The sequence below is a fragment of the Mesoplodon mirus genome, assembly GCF_964341445.2.
Source record: "Mesoplodon mirus genome assembly, chromosome: 9".
NCBI lineage: Eukaryota > Metazoa > Chordata > Mammalia > Artiodactyla > Ziphiidae > Mesoplodon > Mesoplodon mirus.
In genome coordinates, this window is record NC_138985.1 from 56,090,788 (window position 1) to 56,115,638 (window position 24,851).

A 24,851-nucleotide genomic window follows, 5' to 3' on the forward strand; every position below is an offset into this window, starting at 1 on the left:
CTGAATTGTTTGCTCTTGTTATGTCACGTGGTGAATGACCGCAATAATTGTCATCATTGGACTCTCTGTGTTTCATTTTGAGGGCGATTTGTTCGTATTGGCACGGATACGTCCTCGTCTTTCAAGGTGACGTGTACCCTCGTCTCCAGTATGCCAGTGTTCAGCGTGAATAAGAGAAACTACATTTAACCCCAGAGGAGCGAGGAACCTAGCAAACTGACACTTGTTCTAGTCATTCTCGGTGCTTTTGGCAGTTTCTTATCGTGAGAATTAATATAAAGCTTCACTGGCAGTTGGGCGTGAAAACTGGTATGAAATGGCAATGGTATTTTCTCATTTTCTCCGACTCTTCCTCATACCAAAACCATATACCACTGTGTCTGACCTTTGGTAATATTTGGCCAACACTGTAACAACTGGTGGAAAGGTGTTAGTCTTGAACAGAACTTAGGGCTCTTCTTCTTAGGCTGCAATCGTGCTCCTGAGGGGGCTGCTGAGTAACTTAGCAGTGAGTTTGAACTTTCTGTTTCTCCGAAATTCACCTCCAGATGGCACAGCCATTTTTCAGTCTGTCTTGCTGTAGGTCAGCAGGTTGGCATTCAAAGTTATTGTTCAGAATTGGAAAGTGTCTGTTTTGTTTTGGTTTTTTCAGTGAACAAAAGCTTTGTTATTCTCACCAGAGGTAGGACAAATACATACATGGCTCCCCCATGGTTTTGGTTTGGCAAACACCAAAGAGAAACCCCTCCGTCTCCCTGAACTCACCCCTAATCCCTGCTCAAAGTGACAAGTGGTATTTATATTGTAATCTCAAAGACCAGTCACAAGACTCCAAATATGTCTTAGAAATTTAGGTGGTGTTACAATAACAAAGCACTCAAGCTTTGGTATTTTGAATACCAAAGTGTATTTTGAATAAGCCGAGTGTAAATCACTGCATTCCTTTTCTTCACGTGCTTGAAATTTTATAGAATATCAAATTTTCATTGTATAAACACTGACCCACGTCTCAGACCTGGTGCATTGCCCTGCGTGCTTCTTTAGGAGATGCTGCATTTGTTGGGAGAGTGTCTTGGCTTCCCTTAGACGTACCTGTAGCTGAGGGCGATTCTCTTTAGCTGGGGGCGATTCTCTTTAGTAAATGGGAAAGCTGAGGTACCAGGAAGCCAAAGGAGATAGTGCCACAGGGCTGTGTTTCTTTAAAACCCCCGGCTTAATCTGTTCAGGGATAGGCAGTGACTTGAGACACTTTGAAGGAGGCCTAATTTCCATCTGAGTTGTGCTCAGTGGGTGGTGTGACTGTGACATCCTTGAATAGAACTGCAATCACCGCGTGGTGAAAACCACGTCAAATTTGTTCTGGGTTTTTCTTCTTCCTGAAGTGACAGCACAATACGTTGGCAGTGCTGTGGCTGCCGTTTCTGCAGCTGCTCCTTTTCCTCCATGCTGAGGAACTGAAAGCTGTGTAACTCCCACCCATGGGGACCAGCCTCCCCCCTGCCCTGCCAGCGCTGGAGTGTCTCCCTCTGCGCTTGGTCCACCTCATGATTGCTTGGGGGTGGGGAAGAGGCCTGACTTTTGTAGCAGCTTTTTTTTTTTCTAGGAGGGGAAAAAATGTGGAGCTGACCACAGAATGAACACACTGATTCTTGGGTTCCAGTCGTGGCTGGGTTTCTTGAGGCTGGGTGGCATGCTGTCGCCAAGCTCATGCTACACCTCATAACCCACAACCATTCGCTGTGCTCCCTGGGGTCGCCTTAATCCCAAGCAGCCGGGGTTGCACAGGGGAAAATAAGAATTCTGGCACAGAAAGGAGTCATTTAAATGCTTATTGCATTTCAAGCTTCAGTTTTTACTTAGCTAAAATATTTACCATTGCTGGAAAACAATGTTTAAAATTTTGTGCTTATATGTTATTTAATGGTGTGGCCTATGTAAACCTCAGGATGCTTACATTTTGACAGTCTTCTGGAAATGTTTAACAGCACATAACTCAGTGAGCAGGGAATAAAAACCGGGAACAAATTGTGCTTGAAACTTTGTAACCTCCCCTGGCTAGGTATTCGGCAAGGCACCTTGGAATTCTTCAGGTAGAGGCAGGGAAATCTCCAGTAATGGAATTTGGTGAATCCTGTCTTGTGGCCCCATTTATCAACCTTCTAGATAAACCCTAAGAGTCATCATGTGCTTTTTACCGCAGAAGCCATCCTTGTGGGGATGAATTTGTGTCTTTGCCACTGAGCAAAATCCCATTTTAAATTCAGGGTAATCAGATGCTTTCAGGATGTGGATTTTTCCGAAGATTTTTAGAAGACACGTTCCCTGGTAAGAGCAGTGAAATGTTCTTTGCACAAATGGTACTGCCCACAGAGGGGGCGTGCCTTTTGTTTTACCTTTTGGGAATAACCCAACCCTCACCAAAGAGTTCTGTTTTTGATGTTATGAGGACTACGGTGGGGGGAGGGGGGTGTTTAATTATTTCATTTTAAGGTCTGAGGCAGCAAAAAGCATTGCCACTTCTATCTTTTAAAACAGTAGCAGTCTTCAGCTTGAAAGCCCAGATTGGGCTCCATGAGGGTAGGGACTATGCTTTGATGCTAGTTCCATAGTGCCTGGAACTTTTAGTAGACTCTTATTATTTGGATGGATTGATGGATGGATGGATGGATGGATGGTTGGATGGATTTTTGAGAAATGTTTTTTTTTTTTGCCAGTGAGTAATCTCTATTATTTTCCTATTTTATAGGCCTTTTCAGTAGTGGTTTTAATGGCTGGAGTTAAAACCATAACTGAAAACAATTGTAGTCTTATGTATTGTTCAGTTACTTTAGAAGTCATAAGTACTTCTTTTATTAAAGCAACTACAGCTATTTATTATTGGTTTTAATTAGTTGGTTACTTTGACTCAGGAACTTTCATATAAACTATATGATATTTAAATTTCCTGGTCATGGTTAAAAATAAAGTTAAAAAATCATATCCTTTGAGATTAGTGTTACATTAGGGTTGAGCTATATCATTAAAAAACAGCTTTTGTCAATAAGTGTTAATTATTTAGAACTCATTCTCTGTTCTTCACTGTCTTGACGTTTGTGTCCTTAGGAGCACGGTGGCGAGCTTTCCTTTAGAAGCTGCCGAGGACCACGGGAACTCTCTTTCAGAAGGGTTTGTTTTTAGCTAATGCATTAATTGACTCCAAAAAGAGTCCAAATGGGACACTCTGCTTTCATCTGCTGGGGTAACCTAATAAAATAATGTTGTTTGTTTTTAGATTCCCGGCTGTTAAGGGGGTTTTTGCTCAAGGCAAAACCACAGTCCCCTCGAATAACTTTAGAAGGAGAGTTAAGAAGACACACTAATTGTGCCTGTCTGAGGTTTGCTCCTTCGAGGGTCCAGACACACCCCTTGCACACTGGTCTGGCCACCAGGGCTCTGGTGCCCACCGCTGAGTTGATTCCATTGGACAGGGTTCCTGCCCCTTTGGAAGATGTTTGATTTTGCTGTGAGCAGTTCTTAAGGGGATTTAAAAATGGACTAAGCTCTTGGAGCAGACCTGGGCAAGCACGCTGTATATGCTATCCGTCTGTCCTACAGAATGGAGAAAGGGAAACACAACTTAATGAAAGAAGACTGATTATAACATGCTCCTTACCTCCCATCACCCCCTCCCCCATCCTTTGCTACTTAGCCAAGCTCTTGCTCTGATGTCTTATTGGGCTGCTTTCAAATGAGAGGGGGACAAGTAATCCTGCCCCCCTCCCCCTGGAGTTCTTTGGCCAGGAAGAACTCACTAAATATGAGTATTACATGCTAGGCATGCTCTCATTAAATCCTTCTCCTTCACACGTCCCTTGAAGTAGGTACTATTTTTTTCCCTGTGTCACAAATGAGGAAACCAAGACTCAAGAGAGGTTAAGTATCTTGCTCATGGTCTCAGCTAGCAAATAAGGATGCTAAGATTTGAATCCAGGTCTGATGGCCCCCCAAGCCCTATTCCATATGAGGATTTCTCAGCAAAACTCAGTACAGGAAGTTTTTATGATAGTCTATGCCCAGAATTTCTTATTGTCCCCTGGTTCTCAGTATCAGATGGATCATTCCTAGCTTAGAGTAGAAGGGAAGGGTGATCTCAGATTATTTACCATAGTAAGTGCATTTGCTATCAGAGAATTCCAGTGCCTGAGGACATGGTGAATCCTGACAAGCCTTTTGAGGTTCGTCTTAAACTATTTTACAGCCTGTTAAAGTCAGTAAAGAGAGAATTAAGGTAAACTTGAAGCATTTGCCCCACCGGTTTAAAATTGGAAGGTAATGTGGAAAAAGCAGAGATAAATTTATAAACTGTTACAGTGCAATGTGATATGACGTGAACTGAATTGGACCATCTTAAAAATCTCTACTATAATTAGAAAATGACGTTCTTCAACAAAAGTTGGAAATAATGGAAAACCAACTTAAAAGTAAATATCTATGGGTACTTGGCTTCAAAGTGTGTCTGGAGGGAATGGAGACAGTTTACAGAATGTGGGATTTGCTGGAATTACTTTTGGACATAAAATCTCCATCACGCCTAATGGTGGAAAAGTCTTACTCTATTCCCAACGAGTTACCTGTTATCCCTAAAGTTAAAGGCGGATATCTACCACTGCGTTTTCCTGCCCCCTCACCCATTCTTAAATAAATGAAAGCAAATTAGTGACTAACCCACACCAAAAATTTATAGCATTTTTTTCCTGGGCAAAAGGGATAAAAATACATACATACATATATATATATAAAATATATACACACACATATAAGTATATATAAAAACATATAAATACATATACATGTGTGTGTGTATATGTATATGTGTATTAAAATGTCATATTCCGTTTTCAAAAGTGATATATTTCAAAATGTGAATTTCTGTTTTGAAGCAGAATTTACCTATGTAAGTTCTAAGTATACAGATATGCTTTATCAGTTTGAGAATTTATGGAGAATTAGCCACTCCATGTAAGAGGCTGCTTTTTCTGATGACCTCTTCATTTGGGCCAGCTCCAGTGTTATAAAAAGCTTACACTCTGTTAAGAGTAACATCAGAAATAAGAAAGATTGGGGATGGCAGAAATTGAAATAGGCATTCTTTTTTCTTCTGAAGACAGAAGTGAAGTGATTGCCAATGTTTGTTGAATTTTATTACAGTGGAAGCAGAGATTTCTCCACACTTTCGATCTCAGCCTTTGTCCAGCCTCACTATGCAGTGTATGTATCACCTTCTGAACTAAAGAAGCAGTTCACACTTGACTTAGAACTTCAAGTTACCTGTGACCACTACGTATAAAGTAAGTGACTTCTTTCTTTTTTTAAATAGTTTGAGAGTGAAAGTAGAGAAACCATCATTTCTGTCCTTTTCTGGGACTTGAAATTAAGTGTGGCATTTTTTCCTTTTACTCCATTTAGAAAGTGTCTTGATTGGCTTAATAACTAACCCTTCTAACACCACACATATCTGGCTAAGTTATTACAAATTATAATGGCATTTGACATGAGTTGGTTACAAAGGATAACCACTATCTTTTATTAAAGCTGTCTAACAATAAATTTCAAAATAATCATTATTTTCAGGGCCCTGAAGTAATTATTAAATAAATGCTTTAACCTCTATAGACAGTAAACTCTAGTTTACTTTTTTCTACCTTAAAAATTATACCTTTGGGAGATTTCTGCTTCTGGTCATGATGGAATAGTAGGGAAAACTAGAAAACTGGGTGAAACATATGACACAGTAGTTTTAAAACATAAAATATGAGGCAAAATAGGACTGTGAACTCTGAGGCGGGAAAGGAAACAAACAAGGTGAGACCTACCATTGCACCAGCTTACTGCCTGGGGGCAGGTTCCAGCCACTGTGTAGAGAAGGGGAACCCAGACAGGGCCCAGCCGTCTCCCCGAATTGAAAAGCTGGAGCTCAGAAATCGGGGCCAAGATAGCTAGAATTTTAAGACAAACTACCAAACAGGAGGGAGCTGCTCTGAGAGCTCTGGAGTTTTGCAGAGAGTTCCCCAGTCTTTGAGTACTGATCTGTGCATTTGTGAGAGGAAACAATACCAAACTTGGGAAAGAACCACTGGAAAGGAAGAAGCAGAAAAATTCTGGAGTTCACAGAGGAGAAAGAGTTTGTGTTCCCACCAGCAGGAGTAGAGATTCCTCCATAATACAGAGAACATCAGGTAGAATCCTCAGAAAAATGTCATATTATGAATAGCGCTAAATAAGAACTATGATGAAGGCGGCTCTGCCCTTAAAAAAGCTTAAAAGCAGACCTCACAAAGATCTGATTCCAAGTAATTTAACTGCTTATCAGAACACAATTTGATACTATTTCAAACAATATAACAAAAAAAGCCCACAACCCACTATAACAAATTTAATTAAAAAGTCACCCATCATAATAAGGAAAATATAAACCATAAAAAAGTGAAAAAATCAACAGAAATGTATATCATGATGAAGATGGTGAAAACAAATGATAAATAGAAAATCTTAAAAGTTGCCAGAGGAAAACATCCCATAACCTACAAGGAAGGATGATAATAAGAGAAGATTTCTACTTGGAAACTATTTAAGGCAGAAAGCCACAGAGTAACATCTTTAAGATATCTAAAAAACAAGGCCAACCAAGAAATCTACACCCAGTGAAAATATCTTTTGAAAACAAAGGCAAAATAAGGTAGACAACAAGTAAGAGAATTCACCAGACAGCTAGAATTGCACTAAAGGAGATGTTAATGATAGGTCATCAGGCAGAACAAAAGTGATATCAGATGGAAATTTAGATCTATACAAATAAATGAAGAGTTCCAGAATTGAAAATAAATGGATAATTAACTTTTTTTATTTTTAATTTCTTTAAAAGATAATTGAGTCTTTAAAGCAAAATCAATAATGATGTATGGTGAGTTTTATAGCATACATAGCAGTAAAATATACAATAACAGCACAAAAAAGAAGAAAGGAAAATGAAAATACACCGTCAAAAAGTTCTACTACTACTATACATGAAGTAGTATACTATTACCTGAAGGTAAAGTGTAGTAAGTAAAAGATGTATGTTGTAAACCCCAGAGCACACTAGAAAATGAAAACCAGATTTAGTTAATAAGACATTAGTGGAAACCTTAAAAAAAGAAAAATCCAAAAGAAGACAGGAAAAGAAGAAAAAAATAAAAAAACAGATGGAGTAAATAAAAAAGAGCAAGATGGTAGATTTAACCTAACCATATTCATAATTACATTACATGCAAATGGCATAAACACTCCAATTAAAAGGTAGAGATCAGATTTGAGGGAAAAAAAAAGCAAGGCCCAACTATATGCTATCTAAAGAAACTCACTTTAAATATAAAAACACAGATAGATGGAAAGTAACTTGACAGAAAAAGATATGCCATGTAATCACAAATTTCAAAAAAGCTAGAGTAGGCTATATTGATATCAGCCAAAGTATATTTTAGAAAGAGAACTAGTAGGGATAAAGAAGAATATTTCATACTGATAAAGATGTCAAATTATCACAGAGACACAAAATCCTAAATGTATATGTACCTAATAACAGTGCTTCAGATACATGAAACAAAAACTAACAAAGAATAGAAGAAATACACAATTTTACTTCCAAATTTCAACACACTTCTCTTGATAGAACAGGTAGAAAATCTACAGTATATAGAAGACCTGAACAAACTTATCAAATAATTGACCTTATTCATATTTATAGAACACTCCACTCAACATCAGCAGAATACACATTCTTCTTAAGTACACGATAAATTTTACCAAGATTAACTATAATCTGGGCCATAAAACAAGTTTCAACAAACTTAAGAGGATTGAAATCACACATTACATTCTCTGGCCATGACAGTATCAAACTGGAAAGGAATAACTAAAAGATACTTGGAGGGGCTTCCCTGGTGGCACAGTCGTTAAGAATCCGCTTGCCAATGCAGGGGACACAGGTTTGATCCCTGGTCCGGGAAGATCCCACATGTCGCGGAGCAACTAAGCCCGTGTGCCACAACTACTGAGCCTATGCTCTAGAGTCTGTGAGCCACAACTACTGAAGCCCATGTGCCACACTACTGAAGCCCGCACGCCTAGAGCCTGTGTCTGCAACAAGAGAAGCCACCACAATGAGAAGCCTGTGCACCACAACAAAGAGTAGCCCCTGCTTGCCGCAACTAGAGAAGAGCCCGTGCACAGCAACGAAGACCCATCGCAGCCCAAAATAAAAATTAATGAATTTTTTAAAAAAGATACTTGGAAATTCCCCATATATCTGAAAAATAAATCATATAGTTCCTAACAACACTTGAGTCTAAGAAGAAATCACAAGGATAATTAGGAAATATTTTAAACTAAAAAGAACACAATATATCAAAAATTTTACAATGCATTTAAAACAGTGCTTAGAGGGAGATATATACTATTAAATGCTTACATTAGAAAAGATGAGAGGTCTCAAACAATTATCTCATTTTCCACCTTAAAGCAAGAAAAAGAAGAGCAAATTAAACTCCAAAGATGCAGAAGATAATAAAAAGCAGAAATCAATGAGATAGAAGACAGGAAAACAATAGAAAAAAACAGTAAGATGAAAATATTTCTTTAAAAAAATCCCCAAATTTAGAAACCACTAATCGGACTGATCAGAAAAAACAGAAACAAAACAAAATAACAACAACAAAAATAACAACTAATGTGATAAAAAGGGAATGCTATGAACAAATTTATGCCAATAAATTAAACTACATAGATGAAATAGATTTCTTGAAAGATATATACTAGCAAAGTCACTGAAAAAGAGAGATTGTTACTACCTCTATTTCAATAATCAAGTTCTTAGTTAAAAACTCTTGTCTCAAAGAAAAATCCAAGCCTAGATGCATATAAAAGGGACAATCCCTTATGACCAAATAGGGTTCGTCACCAGAATGTAAATTAGGTGTAACACTTCGTCACCAGAATGTAAGTTAGGTGTAACACTCAAAAAAAAAATGTACTATAGTGATTAAAAAGAAAAATCATGATTATTTAAATTAGATTCAGAAAAAGAATTTGGAAAAATTCAACACCCATTAAAAAAAAAACAAACTCACAAGCCAGAAATAAAAAGAAATGTAATCTGATAAAGGGCATCTACCAAAAAAAAAAAAAGCTATAGTTAATATGATACTTTATGTGAATGATTCAATGCCCTAGCCAGTGCAACACGATAAGAAAAAAATAAATAAATAAATACACTGGGGAAAAAGTAGAACAGTATTCAACTGCATATGAAGAAAATTTTAAGAAATCTACAAAACATTTATTAGAACTAGTAGATGAATTTAGCAACACCACAAGATACAAAGTCAGTATATAAAACTCCACTGTATTTCTACATACTACCAACAGTATCTGAAAATAACATTTTAAATATTAAAAAAATGGGGAAATAATAGTCTTTTTTTACAAATGTTGCTGGAAAATTAATTATGCATATACATAAAAATTAACCTTAGCCCACAACCACACCATACACAAAATTAAAGATGCATCATACACATAAATATGAGTTAAAACTATAAATATTTCATAAGAAAACATAAGAGAAAATCTTTATGACCTTGGATTAGGCAAAAATATTTTAGATGAGTCAAGATTTTAGAAAACATTCTTAATGAAGAAAGCACTGTCAAATTGGAATTCTATATCCAAAAAAAAAAACCTTCATAAATAAAGGCAAAATAAAGACATATTTAGACACACAAAAACTGAAATTATTCTCTTGCAGAATCTTACTACTGGATATGCCAAAAGAATTTCATTGGCTGAAGGGAGATGACACGAAATGGAAAGTCCAGATCTCCAGAAATGAAGAGAACCAGAAAAGAAAAATGTGAAAGTAAGTAGTTTTTAAAACCTTTTAGAATTATCTTTGTTTTATAAATACTTTTAATTCATAAAAGACTATTCACTGAAGCAAAAATAACAGTGTATTTTGGGATTTATAGTAAATACAGAAGTAAAATACATGACAACACAGGAACAAAGGACAGAGAGAAGGTAAATGTATTATTCTGTTACATCATTTGAAGGTAGTCTGTTAGCAGTTAAACATGCATACTGCATTCTTGTGAAACCACTAAAAAGAATAAAGGTCAACAGATGAACTGTAATGCAATACTAAGAATTATTTGGACCATCAAAAAGAAGGCAGAGGGGAAGAATAGAAGAACAAAGAATGAATGGGATCAATAAAAAACAATTACTAATACAAAATAAAAAATCAACCATGCCAAAAATTACATTAATTGTACATGGACTAAATCCTCTAATTAAAAGGCAGAGACTATTAGACTGTATTTTTTTTTAAAAAAAAAGAAAGAAGGACCCAACTTTAAGCTGTTTACAAGAAACACACTTCAAATATAAAGACTTAAACAGATTAAAAGTAAAAGAGTGGGAATGACATTAGCCAAAATGGCAAAGTAAAAACCTCCAAATTCTGCCCTTCCATAAAAGCAGTAAAAAACGGGCTGAAACTCAAAATCAACTCTTGTTCTTGAACTCTGGAAATTAACCAAAGACTTGCATCAACTAAGGGAACACTGACTGAAGAGCAACGCGGATTCTCTGAAAGAATCATGAACTTTGTGTCATTTTAACTTACTCTAGTCCCATCCCCCCTCTGTAGTCCAGCAGCAGCTCTGAAAATAACAGCTCACATTCCCAGTACGACAGGAAGCAGAAAGTACTTCATTCACAAAGGATTCTAATTATTTGTTCTGACCTGTCTGGTTCCTCCCTGGTAGACAAAATACATGTCTTTATTGCACCTAACTTGGAACTGGTGTAGTACTAAGGCTGCTTCCTGGTGCGAGGGTATTTGTCCAAAACATTCACAGGCTAATATCCTAGTTTCTGCTGGCTGAGGTAATAAATAACAGTTAAGACAAACAATAGACTAACAAAAAACTTGAGAGGACAGGCTAGGGAATGAGACCTTTGAGGGCTATGAATAGCTCTGACATATGCCTGGGAATCTGGACAAACACACACACACACATACTCAGAACTGTGCACATGCTCAGGAAAGTCCTAAGAAGGCCCTAAGATCTCACCTCCTGTTGACATTGAGGCTCTGTAGAAACAGGAAGTGAAGGCCAATGCAGAATTGTAAACTGCCTGGCTGATAGGTGAAGATGCACCTCAACACAGAGAGACATACAGAGTCCTTTGCCATAGACTAAAAGAGTTTTTTGGCTCCAGACATGTAAGGAGCCAATCATTAGCTAAACATTAAATTAACAGAGACTTCAGGGGCTGCACATAACACAGAATACAGACTGCACAGAATTAGTTCAGAAAATTTGGTAAATAAACAACAATTACAATAAGCAGCAACAACAACAAATCCTGGGGAGGGAAAAAATCTGATTTCCAGAGTTGCACATTACAGTATTATAATTACTGGATATATTACAATATTAAGTTTTCAACAACAAAAAAGTACACATGCAAAAAAATAACGAAGTATGGCATATACAATGGAAAAAAGTCAATAGAAACTGCCTGAGAAAGCCCAGATATTGGATTTTTCTAGACAAAGACTTTAAATCAGCTATTATAAATATACTCAATGAATTAAAGGAAACCATGTCTAAAGAACAAAAGGAGGGGACTTTCCTGGTCATCCAGTGGTTAAGAATCCGCTTTCCAATGCAGGGGATGCGGGTTCAATCCCTGGTTGGGCTAAGATCCCACATGCTGCGGGGCAGCTAAGCCTACATGCCGCAACTACTGAGCCCGTGTGCTCTGGAGCCTGTGCGCCACAACTAGAGAGAAGCCCATGCACCATAACGAAAGATCTCGCATGCCGCAATGAAGATCCCATGTGCCACAACTAAGACCTGATGCTAAATAAATAAATATTTTAAAAAAATAATAATAATAAATTAAAATTTATTTTAAAAATTAAAAAAATGAAGGAAAGTATGAAAAGGATGTCTCACAAAATAGAAGATATCAATAGATAGATATTATAAAAAGAAGCCATGTAGACATTTTGGAGTCAAAAAGCACAATAAATGAAATGAAAATTTCACTAGGGAGCTCAATAGCAGATTTGAATAGGCAGAAGAAGGCAGAAGAAAACAAGAAGAATCAATTGAAAGTATGCAGTACAAAGAACAAAAAGATGAAAGATAGAAAATTTAAGAGAACTGTGGGACACCATCATGCATGCCAACATACACACAATGGAAGTTCTAGAAGGAGGAGACAGAGAAAGAGTAAAAAGAATGCTTGAAGAAATAATGGCTAAAATTTTCCCAAATTTGATGAAAAACATTAATCTATCCATTCAAGAAATTCCATGAAATCCAAGTAGGAAAAACTTAGAGATCCACACCTAAACACATCATAATCAAACTGTCAAAATCCAAAGCTGATGACGGAATCTTAAAAGTTACGAGAAAGAAGCAACTCACTGTATCTGGAAACATAGAGACCAAAAGGCAGTGGGATGAGATACTCAAATTGCTGAGGAAAAAAAAAAATTGTCAATGAAAAATTCAACTTCTGACAAAATTATTCTTCAGAGATAAAGGAGAAATTAAGACTTTCCCAGATAAGCAAAAGCTGAAAGTTTGTCCTAGCAGACCTGCCCTACAACAAATGCTAAAGGGCGCCCTTCGGGCTGAAATGAAACACTAGAGGGAAATTTCATAATAATAAAAGGGTCAGTTTATTAAGAAGATATAATAAACTTAATATGTATGTACCTAGTAACAGAGCTTCAAAATGCAAAAATAAAAATGGAGAGAACTAAAGAACAAGTAGACAAATTCAAAACCATAAGTGGATATTTTAATATCTCCTTCTTGGTCACTGATAGAACTCATAGAAAACAGTAAGATTATAGAAGATTGAAACAATACTGTCAGCCAGTTTAATTTATTTGACATTTTTAGAACCACATACCCAACATACAGAGAATTCACATTTTTTCAGGTGTACATGGAACATTGACCAAGTTAGACCATATCCTAGGCCATAAAATAAATCTTAATAAATTTCAAAGGATTTGAAATACAGAGGATTTCTTACTCTGTATGTTTTCTTACCAAGCAGAATCAAACTAGAAATGAAAACAAAGATATCTGGAAAGTTTTCCAAATATTTGGAAATTAAACACACTTCTAAAAAAGTAACTCATGAGTCAAATAATACCACAATGGAAATTAGAAAATATTTTGAACAGAATGATAATGAAAACATAACATATAAAAGTTTCTGGAACACAGTAAAGGCAGTACTTAGAGGGATTTTTATAACTTTAAAGGCCTAAATTAGAAGAAAAGAAGTGTTTTACAACCATGATCTAAGCTTCTACTTTAGGAAATAAGAAAAAAGAAGAGCAAATTCAATCCAAAATAAGAAGAAGGAAAAGTGGACAGACACTAGAGAAACTCAGCAACTCCAAAAGCTGGTTCTTTGAACAATGAATAATACTGATAACTGGCAAGACTGTTTTAAAAAAGACAAATTACCAATATATCAAGAAGTAAAAAGGGGACATCACCATGATTCTATATTCATGAAAAGCTAATAAGAGGGATATTATGAACAACTTTATGTTAATACATCTGAGAAATTAGATGAAATGGACACATTTCTTGAAAAATACAACTTACCAAAATAGAATCAAAAAAGCAGAAAATCTAAATAGCCCTATTCTATTCAATAAATAAATTTGTTACCAAAAACCTTCCCACAAATAAAACTCTGGGGCTAGATGGTTTCACTAGTGAATTCTACCAAACATTAAAATATTACACTCTTTCACAAAAGAGAGGAGCTTGGAACACTTCTCAGCTCATCATATGAGCATAATCATGTTCCTAAAACCTGACAAAGACATTACAAGAACAGAAAATTACAGACCAGTGTCCCTAAGGAATAATTATGGGAAAATCCTTTAAATGAAAGAAAAAAAAAAAAAGACCATATCCATGGATGTAGAACAGAAGCATATGAAAAAATTCAGTACCTGTTCATGATAAAGCTTCTTAACAATCTAACAATAAAATGGAATTTCCTTCATCTGACAAAAGTGAAACATTGAAACTTTTTGATACTAATATTAGGAAAGAGGTAAAGATGTCTGTTCTTATTTCTTCAGTACAACATTGAGCTGACACTCTGAGCTAGTGCTGTAGGGGAAAAAATTAAAAATAAAGATTGGAAAGAAAGAAGTAAAGTCTTCATTATTCTCATATAGCATGACTATGTACATAATCACCAATCGATTACAAAATCTATTAGAAGTAGTAAGTATATTTAGCAGGGTTGCAAAATATGAGGTCAATATACAAAAATAAATTTTAATTCTGAAAACTAGCAAAAGTCATTTGAAAACTAAAATTTTAAAATAACATTTATAATACAATGAAAAATTGAAGTATCTAGGAATCTACAAAAAGAGATAAACAACTATACACTGAAAATATTAGTGAGGTAGATTAAAGAAGGCCCAATAAATAGGAAGATACACTTTGTTCACATATTAGAAGATTCAAAATTGTTAAGATATCCACTCTCTCAAGTTGATATATAGATTAATGAAATCCCAACAGAAATCCAAGCAGTATGGTTTTCTTTTAAGAATTTGATTCTAAAATTCATGTGGAAACACAAAAGGCCTAGAAAAGCTAAAACAATCTTTCACAATGAATAACAAAGCTGGAGGACATACACTACCTGATTTCAAGACTCAGTGAAAGCTGTAGCAATCAAGACAATGTGGTATTATATAAGGACAAACTCAATGAAATAAGAGTAGTGGGTCCCTAGACAGACCATTAAGGTAAATGTGACTTTCTGGCTACTGTGGTTAACTGCCACCACCTAGCCAATGTTACTTCGAGGTCTCATCATTCCTACAAATGTTAAAAAGCCCTGCTCTATGACTGTCTCTCCTACTATCAGCTCTGGCCTGGCCACCACTGACATTCCTAGAGATGCTTATGCCTCTATCACTAGCTCCTTGCTAATGGCTTTGGGAAAGGGGGTGTACTCTGGGCGTTCTTAGGCACCCTAACTCTTGGATGTGTCTTCTAGCCTTATATATAATATATCCATTCTAATCTCTCCACTTTCCTCAACCTCTTTATTCCTATCTGTACTATCAATCAGGGCAATTCAAACACTTTCATTTCATTAAGTGTAGGCTACGGCTTTTTCAGACTTCTAAGAGCCACTGTAACAGCCATCCTATGCCTTGGGGTCCTTGCCAGAGTATAAAATCACATATTCCAAAAGAGTGTCTCAAAGTCAATAAATTCTTACCTATCTGATCTTACATTCTGGCCCCCTTAATCAAACTCCTCAAAATCCAACCGCAGTGCTACTCCCCTGGCCTCTAATGGCACATGCTAATTCTTGTAACTCTTTTGGTGTCTAGTCTCTTTACTCCCTAATCAGGTCACATGTCCCCAGCCAGGTTATGCTAGGAGAGCCATCAGAGAGTGGTGTCAATCTGACCCTAAGGAGGAGAGAGGGAAAGAAGGGAGGGAGGAAAGGAAAGGAGGGAAGGGAAAGGAAAGGAAAGGTTAGTCTTAGACTGAAGTACAGTTCCGAGAAAGTTTTAGCAATGCTGGCAGGGAGTCCTTGAGAACTCCTTTGAGTTCTCCTCAGAGAACTCTTGCATCTCCCAGGAACAGGCCTGCCTTACTATCCCTGGTATGCTCAGGCTTGGCTGAGAAGCATGACATTGGTCAAACATGCTGGTGGATTTTAGAGCAAAGCAGCTGGAGCTGTCAGTCAATTATGTTCTTTGCAACAAGAGATCTTAGAGGTAAATTGTCATGGCTACCACATTCCATCTGGGACATCAGCTGGGAGAACTTGAATGGCTGTGGGCTGGCTGGATATCTTTCTCTATATCCACTTGGCCACTCTGTGATGAGCTTAGGCCTTTGTACAGCCTAGAGGTCTTAGGGTAGTTGCCTTTCTTACACAGTGGCTTGGGGAATTAAGCGTGAGTGTGCCAAGAGACCCAGAAGGAAGCTATGTCTTCATATAACCTTGTCCTGAACCCCATATAGCATCACTTCCCCCATATTCTATCATTATCCAAGGTCATCCCAGGTTCATGATGGGAAAACACCACACAGGAAGTGGGAGACTATCTTGGAGAGTAGCTTACCATGGTGGGATATACCCATATACAAGCTCTTATAATTCTTTATGTGCCTACTACAAGCAACTGGCCTTAGCACTTTTCATAGTCCTCACTCATTGAATCATTCAGACTTTGGTCTATAACAGCTCATGGCTTATTGATTTGTTCTAAGGTTCTTTAGCATATGTTTGAGAAAATTTTTTCCCCAGTACTTTTCATTGGATTGCCTTTTAAAAAAATTTTACTGGAGTATAGTTGATTTACAATGTTGGATTAGTTTCTGCTGTACAGCAAAGTGATTCAGTTATACATATACATATATTCATTCTTTTTTAGATTCTTTTCTCATATACGTTATCACAGAATATTGAGTAGAGTTCCCTGTGCTGTACAGTAGGTCCTTGTTGGTTATCTATCTTATATGTAGTAGCATGTGTCTGTTCATCCCACGCTCCTGATTTATCCCTTCCCCACCACGTTTTCCCGTAAGTCTGTTTCTGTTTTGTAAATAAATTCATTTGTATCATTTAAAAAAAATTAGATTCCACATATGAGGGATACAATATGATATTTGTCTTTCTCAGACTTACTTCACTTAATATGATAATCTCTAGGTCCATCCATGTTGCTGCAAATGGCATTATTTCATTCTTTTTTGTGGCTGAGTAATATTCCATTGTATATATGTACCATATCTTCTTTATCCATTCCTCTGTCAGTGGACATTTAGGTTGCTTCCATGTCTTGGCTATTGTAAATAGTGCTGCAATGATCATTGAGGTGCATGTACCTTTTTGGATTATGGTTTTCTCTGGAGATACGCCCAGGAGGGGATTGCAGGATCATATGGTAGCTCTTTTTTTTTTTTTTTTAATTGGAGTATAGTTGATTTACAATGTTGTGTTTCAGGTATACAGCAAAGTGAATCACTTATACATATATCCACTCTTTTTTAGATTCTATTTCCATATAGGTCATTATAGAGTATTGAGTAGAGTTCCCTGTGCTATACAGTAGGTCCTTATTAGTTATCTGTTTTATACAGTTGTGTGTATATGTCAATCTCAATCTATCTCTCCCACCATCTTACCCCCTGGTAACCATAAGTTTGTTTTCTACATCTGTGATTCTATTTCTGTTTTGTAAATAGGTTCATTTATACCCTTTTTTTAGATTCCACTATAAAAGCGATATGATATTTGTCTTTCTCTGTCTGACTTCACTCAGTATGACAATCTCTAGGTCCATCCATGTTGCTGCAAATGGCAATTATTTCATTCTTTTTAATGGCTGAGTAATATTCCACTGTATATTTGTACCACATCTTCTTTATCTATTTCTCTCTTTATCTATTTCTATTTCTCTAAATGTCTGTCGATGGACATTTAGGTTGCTTCCATATCCTGGCTATTGTAAATAGTGCTGCAACGAACATCGGGGTGCAGGTATCTTTTTGAACCATGTTTTTCTCTGGATATATGCCCAGGTATGGGATTGCCTGATCATATGGTAGCTCTATGTTTAGTTTCTTAAGGAACCTCCATACTGTTCTCCATAGAGGTTGTACCAATTTACATTCCCACCAACAGTGTAGGAGGGTTCCCTTTTCTCAACACCCTTTCCAGCATTTATTGTTTGTAGACTTTTTGATGATGGCCATTCTGACTGCTGTGAGGTGATACTTCATTGTAGTTTTGATTTGCATTTCTCTAATAATGTTGAGCATTTTTCATGTGCTTTTCTTAAGATTAGCCATTTGTTTGCTTTTTTTTTTTTTTTTGGCTGCATTGGCTCTTAGTTGCAGCACGCGGGATCTTCATCGTGGCATGTGGGATCTTTCATTGAGGCAGGCAGGCTCTTCGTTGTGGTGTCTGGGCTTCTCTCTAGTTGTGGCATGCGGGTTCCAGAGCACACAGGCTCAGTAGTTGTGGCATGCAGGCTTTGTTGCCCCACAGCACGTGGGATCTTAGTTAGCCGAGCAGGGATCAAACCCACATCCCCTGCATTGGAAGGCAGATTCTTTACCACTGGACCACCAGGGAAGTGTTTATAGACCATCTGTATGTCTTCTTTAGAGAAATGTCTGTTTAGATCTTCTGCCCATTTTTTGATTGGGTTGTTCTTTTGACATAGAGCTGCATGAGCTGTTTGTAAATTTTGGAGACTAATTCTTTGTCAGTCACATCATTTGCAACTATTTTCTCCTAGTCTGTAGGCTGTCTTTTCATTTGGTTTATGGTTTCCTTTGCTGTGCAGAAGCTTTTAAGTTTAATTAGGTCCCATTTGTTTATTTTTGTGGTTTTTTTCCCATTACTTTAGGAGGTGCATCCAAAAAGATGTTGCTGCAGTTTATGTCAAAGAGTGTTCTGCCTATGTTTTCCTCTAAGAGTTTTACAGTGTCTGGCCTCACATTCAGGTCTTTGATCCACTTTGACTTTATTTTTGTGTATGCTATTAGAGAATGTTCTAATTTCATTCTTTTACATGTAGCTGTCCAGTTTTCCCAGCACTGCTTATTGAAGAGACTGTCTTTTCTCCATTGTATATTCTTGCCTCCTTTGTCATATATTAATTGACCATAGGTGCATGGGTTTATTTCTTGGCTTTTATACTGTTCCACTGATCTATATTTCTGTTTTTGTGCCAGTACCATACTGTTTTGATGACTGTAGCTTTGTAGTATAGTGTGAAGTCAGGGAGCCTAATTCCTCCAGCTTCGTTTTTCTTTCTCAAGATTATTTTGGCTATTAGGGGGTCCTTTGTGTCTCCATACAAATTAAAAAAATTTTTGTTCTATTTCTGTGAAAAATGTCATTGGTAATTTGATAGGGATTGCACTGAATCTGTAGATTGCCTTGGGCAGCATAGTCATTTTGACAATACTGATTCTTCCAATCCAAGAACATGGTATATCTCTCCATCTGTTTGTGTCATCTTCGGTTTCTTTAATCAGTGTCTTATAGTTTTCAGAGTACAGGTCTTTTGTCTCATTGGGTTGCTTTTAAACCTATTTTAGATACTCATATTTTAGCTTTAAAAATTTAATGTTTTTAAAGAGTTTCAATATTAACACACTGTATAGCACTTAGAGAAAAGCATATCATTATTTCAAAATTAATAGAAATCTCACAGTTCAAGGAATCCCTACCAACAAAGCACCATGGAAATTCTCTTCCTAAAAAGCCAAAGACTGTCTTCAGATGTTTTTCATGACTCAGCCACTATTTATTTTCATTCTCTCTAGGCAAGAAATGACCTTTTGAAAAAAAATCCTATCAAGTTGTTTAGAGATATTTCCTAGTCCAACAGTAATAAACATAATTTTCTGGTATAAATTAAAAAATAATGAAATGTGTGGAACAGTTGGTATTTGTTCATCTTAACCTGTTCTTCCTACTCCCAACACTTGAAATAGTCTTTGGGTAAGAGTGGCTCTGGTGAAGGAGACAAGAAAATGCTTTCCAGAAATAGCACACACGTTCCCTCATAAAAATAAAACCAGAGTCTTGGTTTAAGTCCAGCCAGGTTGGCTGCCTATAAATTCATTATCAATCTTTAACACGGCCCTAATGTATCTCCCCTACCCCCTGGCCACAGAAGAATTTTAATCAGGCAGTTCCCAAGCAAAGGATTTATCCACGCTGGAGCAGACCTGGTTTGGAACATTTTATTGGCAATACTGGTGTCATATTTAGGAACCACAGACTTTTGTCAGACTGGGTTAGCTTGAATGACAAATATCAATGATCAACTATATTTGAAATATTGTTAAAGTACCTAGAAATAATAGGCATTAAAATTCATTCCATTCACTGCAGCAAACCTCTAAAGATTTCATGTCCTCAGTGGAACCGGCATACTGTAATTGTTATTTGGAACTTAATGTAACCTCAACAGCAACAGAGAGACAATGCAGTCCTCTCATTATGCACATGCTCTAGGATCATTTATTTTAATGCTTTCAAATAAATATGTTCCATGCAGCACACCACAATAAATAAGGAGCAGCAATGTTCTTCTAGTAAATCCATTCATAATGTGAGTCACCGTGTAAAACGCCACATCTCAAGTCTTTGGCCCTGTACCATAGCATGACACCACATCTGTACCTAATCATATCTGGCTTCATATGGATTTAATAGGACTATGCCAGAAGTGCGTGTAAGCACAAATTTAACCAGAGGTTTCCAGCTATTAAATACAGCTACTAAGTAGTTAAAAGGCAACAACTCAACCCAAAAAGGCTCCCACCTCCCCACCCCCATTTTTGAGACAGAAATATAAAGAAAGAAATGCTCTGGTGAATTTCACGTCAGTGGACAGTATACATCTGGAATACTTGGAGCAAAGCTGGCACAACATGGCACCCAAACGGTCACGGCAATACTGATACTGAATGGACACTGAATACAAGCAGACTTGATGACTGCAGATGCTGAGCTCTAGAAGGTCAAGGTGGGGACGGCTCATTTCCACTAGGCAGATAACTCAACGGTGCCTTCCTCCTCGCTGTCAGCTCTGTTCGCACGAATCTCCACGAGGGTCCTGGCAAATCGGGTCCACTCATCATTGTGGGGAACTGCAAGCTGCAAAACAAATTAACGGAAAATGGTGAACAAGATATCTTTCATGCTGAAAGCCTTGAAGCCTGCATGACTGTTCCTCTTGAAACAGATGATTCCCTTGGAATGTAAAGGAAATCAGATAGTCTTCCTTGAATCAGATCTCTGAAGCGTTGCTCTTAAACTGATAATTTCAGAGAATAATGTCACTCTCAAAAGCAAAATTGCACGTGGGCTTTATAAAACATTAAAAACTTATGTAAACTATACAGTTCATACAGTATCCAAGTTAAAGCACTTGCAGTAAGAAGACCAGAATTACAGCAAACACGACAAATAAAAACTGCATTACTAGGAATTTGAAATAACAGTGGTATTGTCTTCCTAAGTCAAGGCTATTGATCCTTTTCTAAAAAGTGTTGCTAACGTGCCAAAATATATATGACAAGAGTATAACTTACATATTCAAAGAAATCTTACTACTATAATATGCATTTTGGCTTTTACAGCAAGATCATATATGATGATGCCAATGAATAATAGTAACTAAGATTTACCAAGAGTTCTGCTCTAAGTACTTTACATGTATTCTACTTATTCCTCACAGCAATCCTATGTAGGAATAATAGCATTTACAGTTTACAGAAGGAGAAACTGAGGCACAGAAAGATTAACTCATCTTGCCAAGGTTGCATAGCCAGCAGATATCAGTGCCAATGTCATCTGGTTCCAGTAATTACATGCTTAGCCAGTATGCTATACTGAATCACCAAAAAGAGGGATTATAAAATTTCCCCAAAATATCTTCTCCTGTGCACAATTCAGTAAGGAGAAAATTAACCCCACCTGACACAAATTGCATGTATGGATTTTTGTTAGGTGATTTAAAGGATAATGATTTCTCTACATGGCATCTAAAAATGAATTGTTTAAAGGTATCATGCAAGGGTTTGGAAGAAAAAAGAATTATTTGAAGATGAGAAGCAGGATCCAGTACAAGTCTGAATGGTTTTCATGTAATGAAATTTGTTTCGACTGTAGAGCCATTTTCTTGGAAGGTTACCCCGTAAGGTGATGTAATCCATCTACAGATACTAGTGCTACACATGCTCTCCATATATTCCATAAACATTAATAACACACAATCATCCCAGTCAATATACGTTTTCCAAAATAAAAAAGCAAATAAATCTAAACTTTGAGATCACTTTTACAGCTGAAAAATTTCTTACTATATCAAGCCAGACATTTAGGACTTTTAAAAATTTATTTATTTTTGGCTTCATTGGGTCTTTGCTGCTGTGTGTGGGCTTTCTCTAGTTGTGGTGAGCAGGGGCTACTCTTTATTGTGCTGCGTGGGCTTCTCCCGTTGCGGAGCAGTGGCCCCAGGCACGTGGGCCTCAGCAGTGGTGCAAGCTCAGTAGTTATGGCTCACAGGCTCAGTAGTTGAGGCGCATGGGCTTAGCTGCTCCGCGGCATGTGGGATCCTCCCGGACCAGGGCTCGAACCCGTGTTCCCTGCATTGACAGGTGGATTCCCAACCACTGTGCCACCAGGTAAGCCCCTAGAACTTTAAATTTTTATTACAGTTGATGATATTCTCAGATACGATCTATCCAAGACAACTTATTGGAGGGTGGCATCATCATCCTACAAAGTACCGTCCTTCAATTAGTGTTCTGTCCTGAGGTTAAATGTTTCAAGGATTTAATTCTGGAAATTATATACAGGTGGGAGAGGTTTTTTTTTTCTTTTAACTTTTTTTGGTACTTCTTTGTTATTTCTTATTTGGAGAAACGGAGTACTAACAAGAACTCTCATTTAGTCATATGAGTGAGTTCTGAATGGTTAAATACTTCCCTAGTTATTGAAATGAATCCAAATTCCTTTTTAGACAGTGACACAAGTTCACAACAGTCTTGAATGGCACTGTTACCCCTTTGCTCAGTTCATTTTCTCTACTTTGAGTTATTTTCCTATGCTCCACTATTCTTCATTTTTCTCTTCAATTTTACAAAATACTGCACTGGGGACATGAAGTCCTCAAAATAAATTATACAAAGAGCTAACAAAAAGTATGAGCAGGAAAAGGTTGGCAACATATTTATATGAAAGAATAGGTCCACTCTTTCTTTTCTCCAGCTCCTGACCAAGCCCTCCCAGAAAGAACCACAAAAACAAAACAAAAAGCCCAAGAAGATACAAAAGCGAATCCTGATAACATAACTTTTTCTCATATAAGGTGAGAATCAAGTTAAATCTAAAATGCCTCTTAACTTCACGTAACGTTAAATATTGGAAAAAAGCAGGTCTCACTAGTAAAAGTGATATACTCTAGGGGTTTGGCTTCTAAACGTTAACACTGTACTTATTATTGGTTAAAATGGCACAAATTTAAGTTACTATATGATACCATATGTAGTGTTTTATTGATAGCAATATATAGAAACTATATACTAAAACAAGAAAACAGGTCAATGTGTTTACATAGTTTCATGTAGTGGTAATGGCAAGACTTAAGAAACAACTCTAATAAAGATTATGAAACATTAAGGGTTGAATATGTGTCCAGATACAGTCTGGGACAGAACTGAGTATCACTGATGACATATAAAGTTGCGCATCTAACTTTTCAAAGACAAATTTTTTGGAAGTCTCGTTCCTTTATTTGTTAAAGAAATCAAAGTAATTTTAATATTTACCATTAATAAAACATTAAATTTAAAGGGTTTTGTAAGTAAAATCTTTGAGGTTTTTTTAAAAAAATTGAAGTATAGTTGAGTTAAAAATTGTTTCAGGTGTGCAGCAAAGTGATTCAATTATATATACTTCAGATTATTTTCTATTTTCTATTACTACAAAGTACTGGATATAGTTCCCTGTGCTATTCAGTAAATCTTTGTTGCTTATCTAGTTTACATATAGTAGTTTCTGCCTTTTAATCCCATACTCCTAATGTATCTCTTCCCACCCCCATCTTCCCTTTTGGTAACTGTACGTTTGTTTTCTATGCCAGTCTGTTTCTGTTTTGTACCTACATCCGTTTCTGTCATTTTTTAGATTCCACATATAAGTGATATTATGATATTTATCTTTCTCTGGCTTAGTCTACTTAGTATAATAATGTCTAGGTCTTGTCCATATTGCTGCAAATGGCATTATTTCATTATTTTTTTATGGCTGAGTAATATTCCACTGTGTATCTATACCACATTTTCTATATCCGCTCATCTGTCAGTGGACATTTAGGTTGCTTCCATGTCCTGGCTATTGTAAATAGTGCTGCAGTGAACATTGGGGTACATGTATCTTTTCCAATTAGAGTTTTCATCTTTTCCAGATATATACCCAGGATTGCTGGGTATATGGATTGCTGTGTGGGACTGCTGGATGATATGGTAGCTCTATTTTTAGTTTTTTTCAGGAACCTCCAGACTGTTTTCCATAGTTGCTGCACCAATTTACATTCCCACCAACAGTGTAGGAACGTTCCCTTTTCTCTACACCCTCTCCCAGCATTTAGTATTTTTTGACTTTTTGATGATGGCCATTCAGACGACCAGTGTGAGATAATACCAAGTTGTGGTTTTGATTTGCATTTTTCTAATAGTTATGGATTTTGAACATCTTTTCATGTGCACGTTGGCCACCTCTATGTCTTCTTTGGAGAAATGTCTATTTAGGCCTAGCTGCCCATTTCTTTGATTGGGTTGTTCGGTTTTTTTGATACTGAGTTGTATGAGCTGTTCATATGTTTTGGATTAACCCCCTGTCAGTAGCAGCATTTGTAAATATTTTCTCCCATTCCATAGGCTGTGTTTTCATTTTGTTGATGGTTTCCTTTGCTGTTATAGAAGTTTAGGTCTGATTAGGTCCCATTTGTTTATTTTTGCTTTTATTTCTTTTGCCTTGGGGGACTGATCTAAGAAAATATTGTTATGATTTATGTCAGAGAATGTTTTGCCTATGCTCTCTTCTAGGAGTTTCATGGGGTCATGGCTTATATTTAGTTCTTTAAACCATTTTGAGTTTATTTTTGTATATGGTATGAGGGATATTGTAACTTCATTGATTTA

General features: G+C 36.7%; 1 protein-coding gene and 1 long non-coding RNA gene across 14 annotated transcripts in view; one reads left to right on the forward strand and one right to left on the reverse strand.

Moving 5' to 3' along the window:
* Positions 1-5,227: 5,227 nt before the first annotated feature.
* On the forward strand, positions 5,228-23,315 carry LOC309810231. Its single transcript, XR_014294960.1, has 3 exons — positions 5,228-5,327; positions 9,821-9,931; positions 22,918-23,315. It is a non-coding gene; the product is annotated as an uncharacterized lncRNA (long non-coding RNA).
* Positions 19,867-24,851, reverse strand: part of DYNC1I1 (dynein cytoplasmic 1 intermediate chain 1) — a 483,164-nt gene continuing 478,179 nt past the window's right edge. For all 13 annotated transcript variants that reach the window (XM_082632152.1, XM_082632163.1, XM_082632154.1 and 10 more), the window contains one exon: positions 19,867-20,799. In XM_082632152.1, coding sequence (XP_082488278.1) covers positions 20,689-20,799 — 111 coding nt within the window. In that variant the 3' untranslated portion in view covers positions 19,867-20,688. The remainder of the gene's footprint in view (positions 20,800-24,851) is intronic.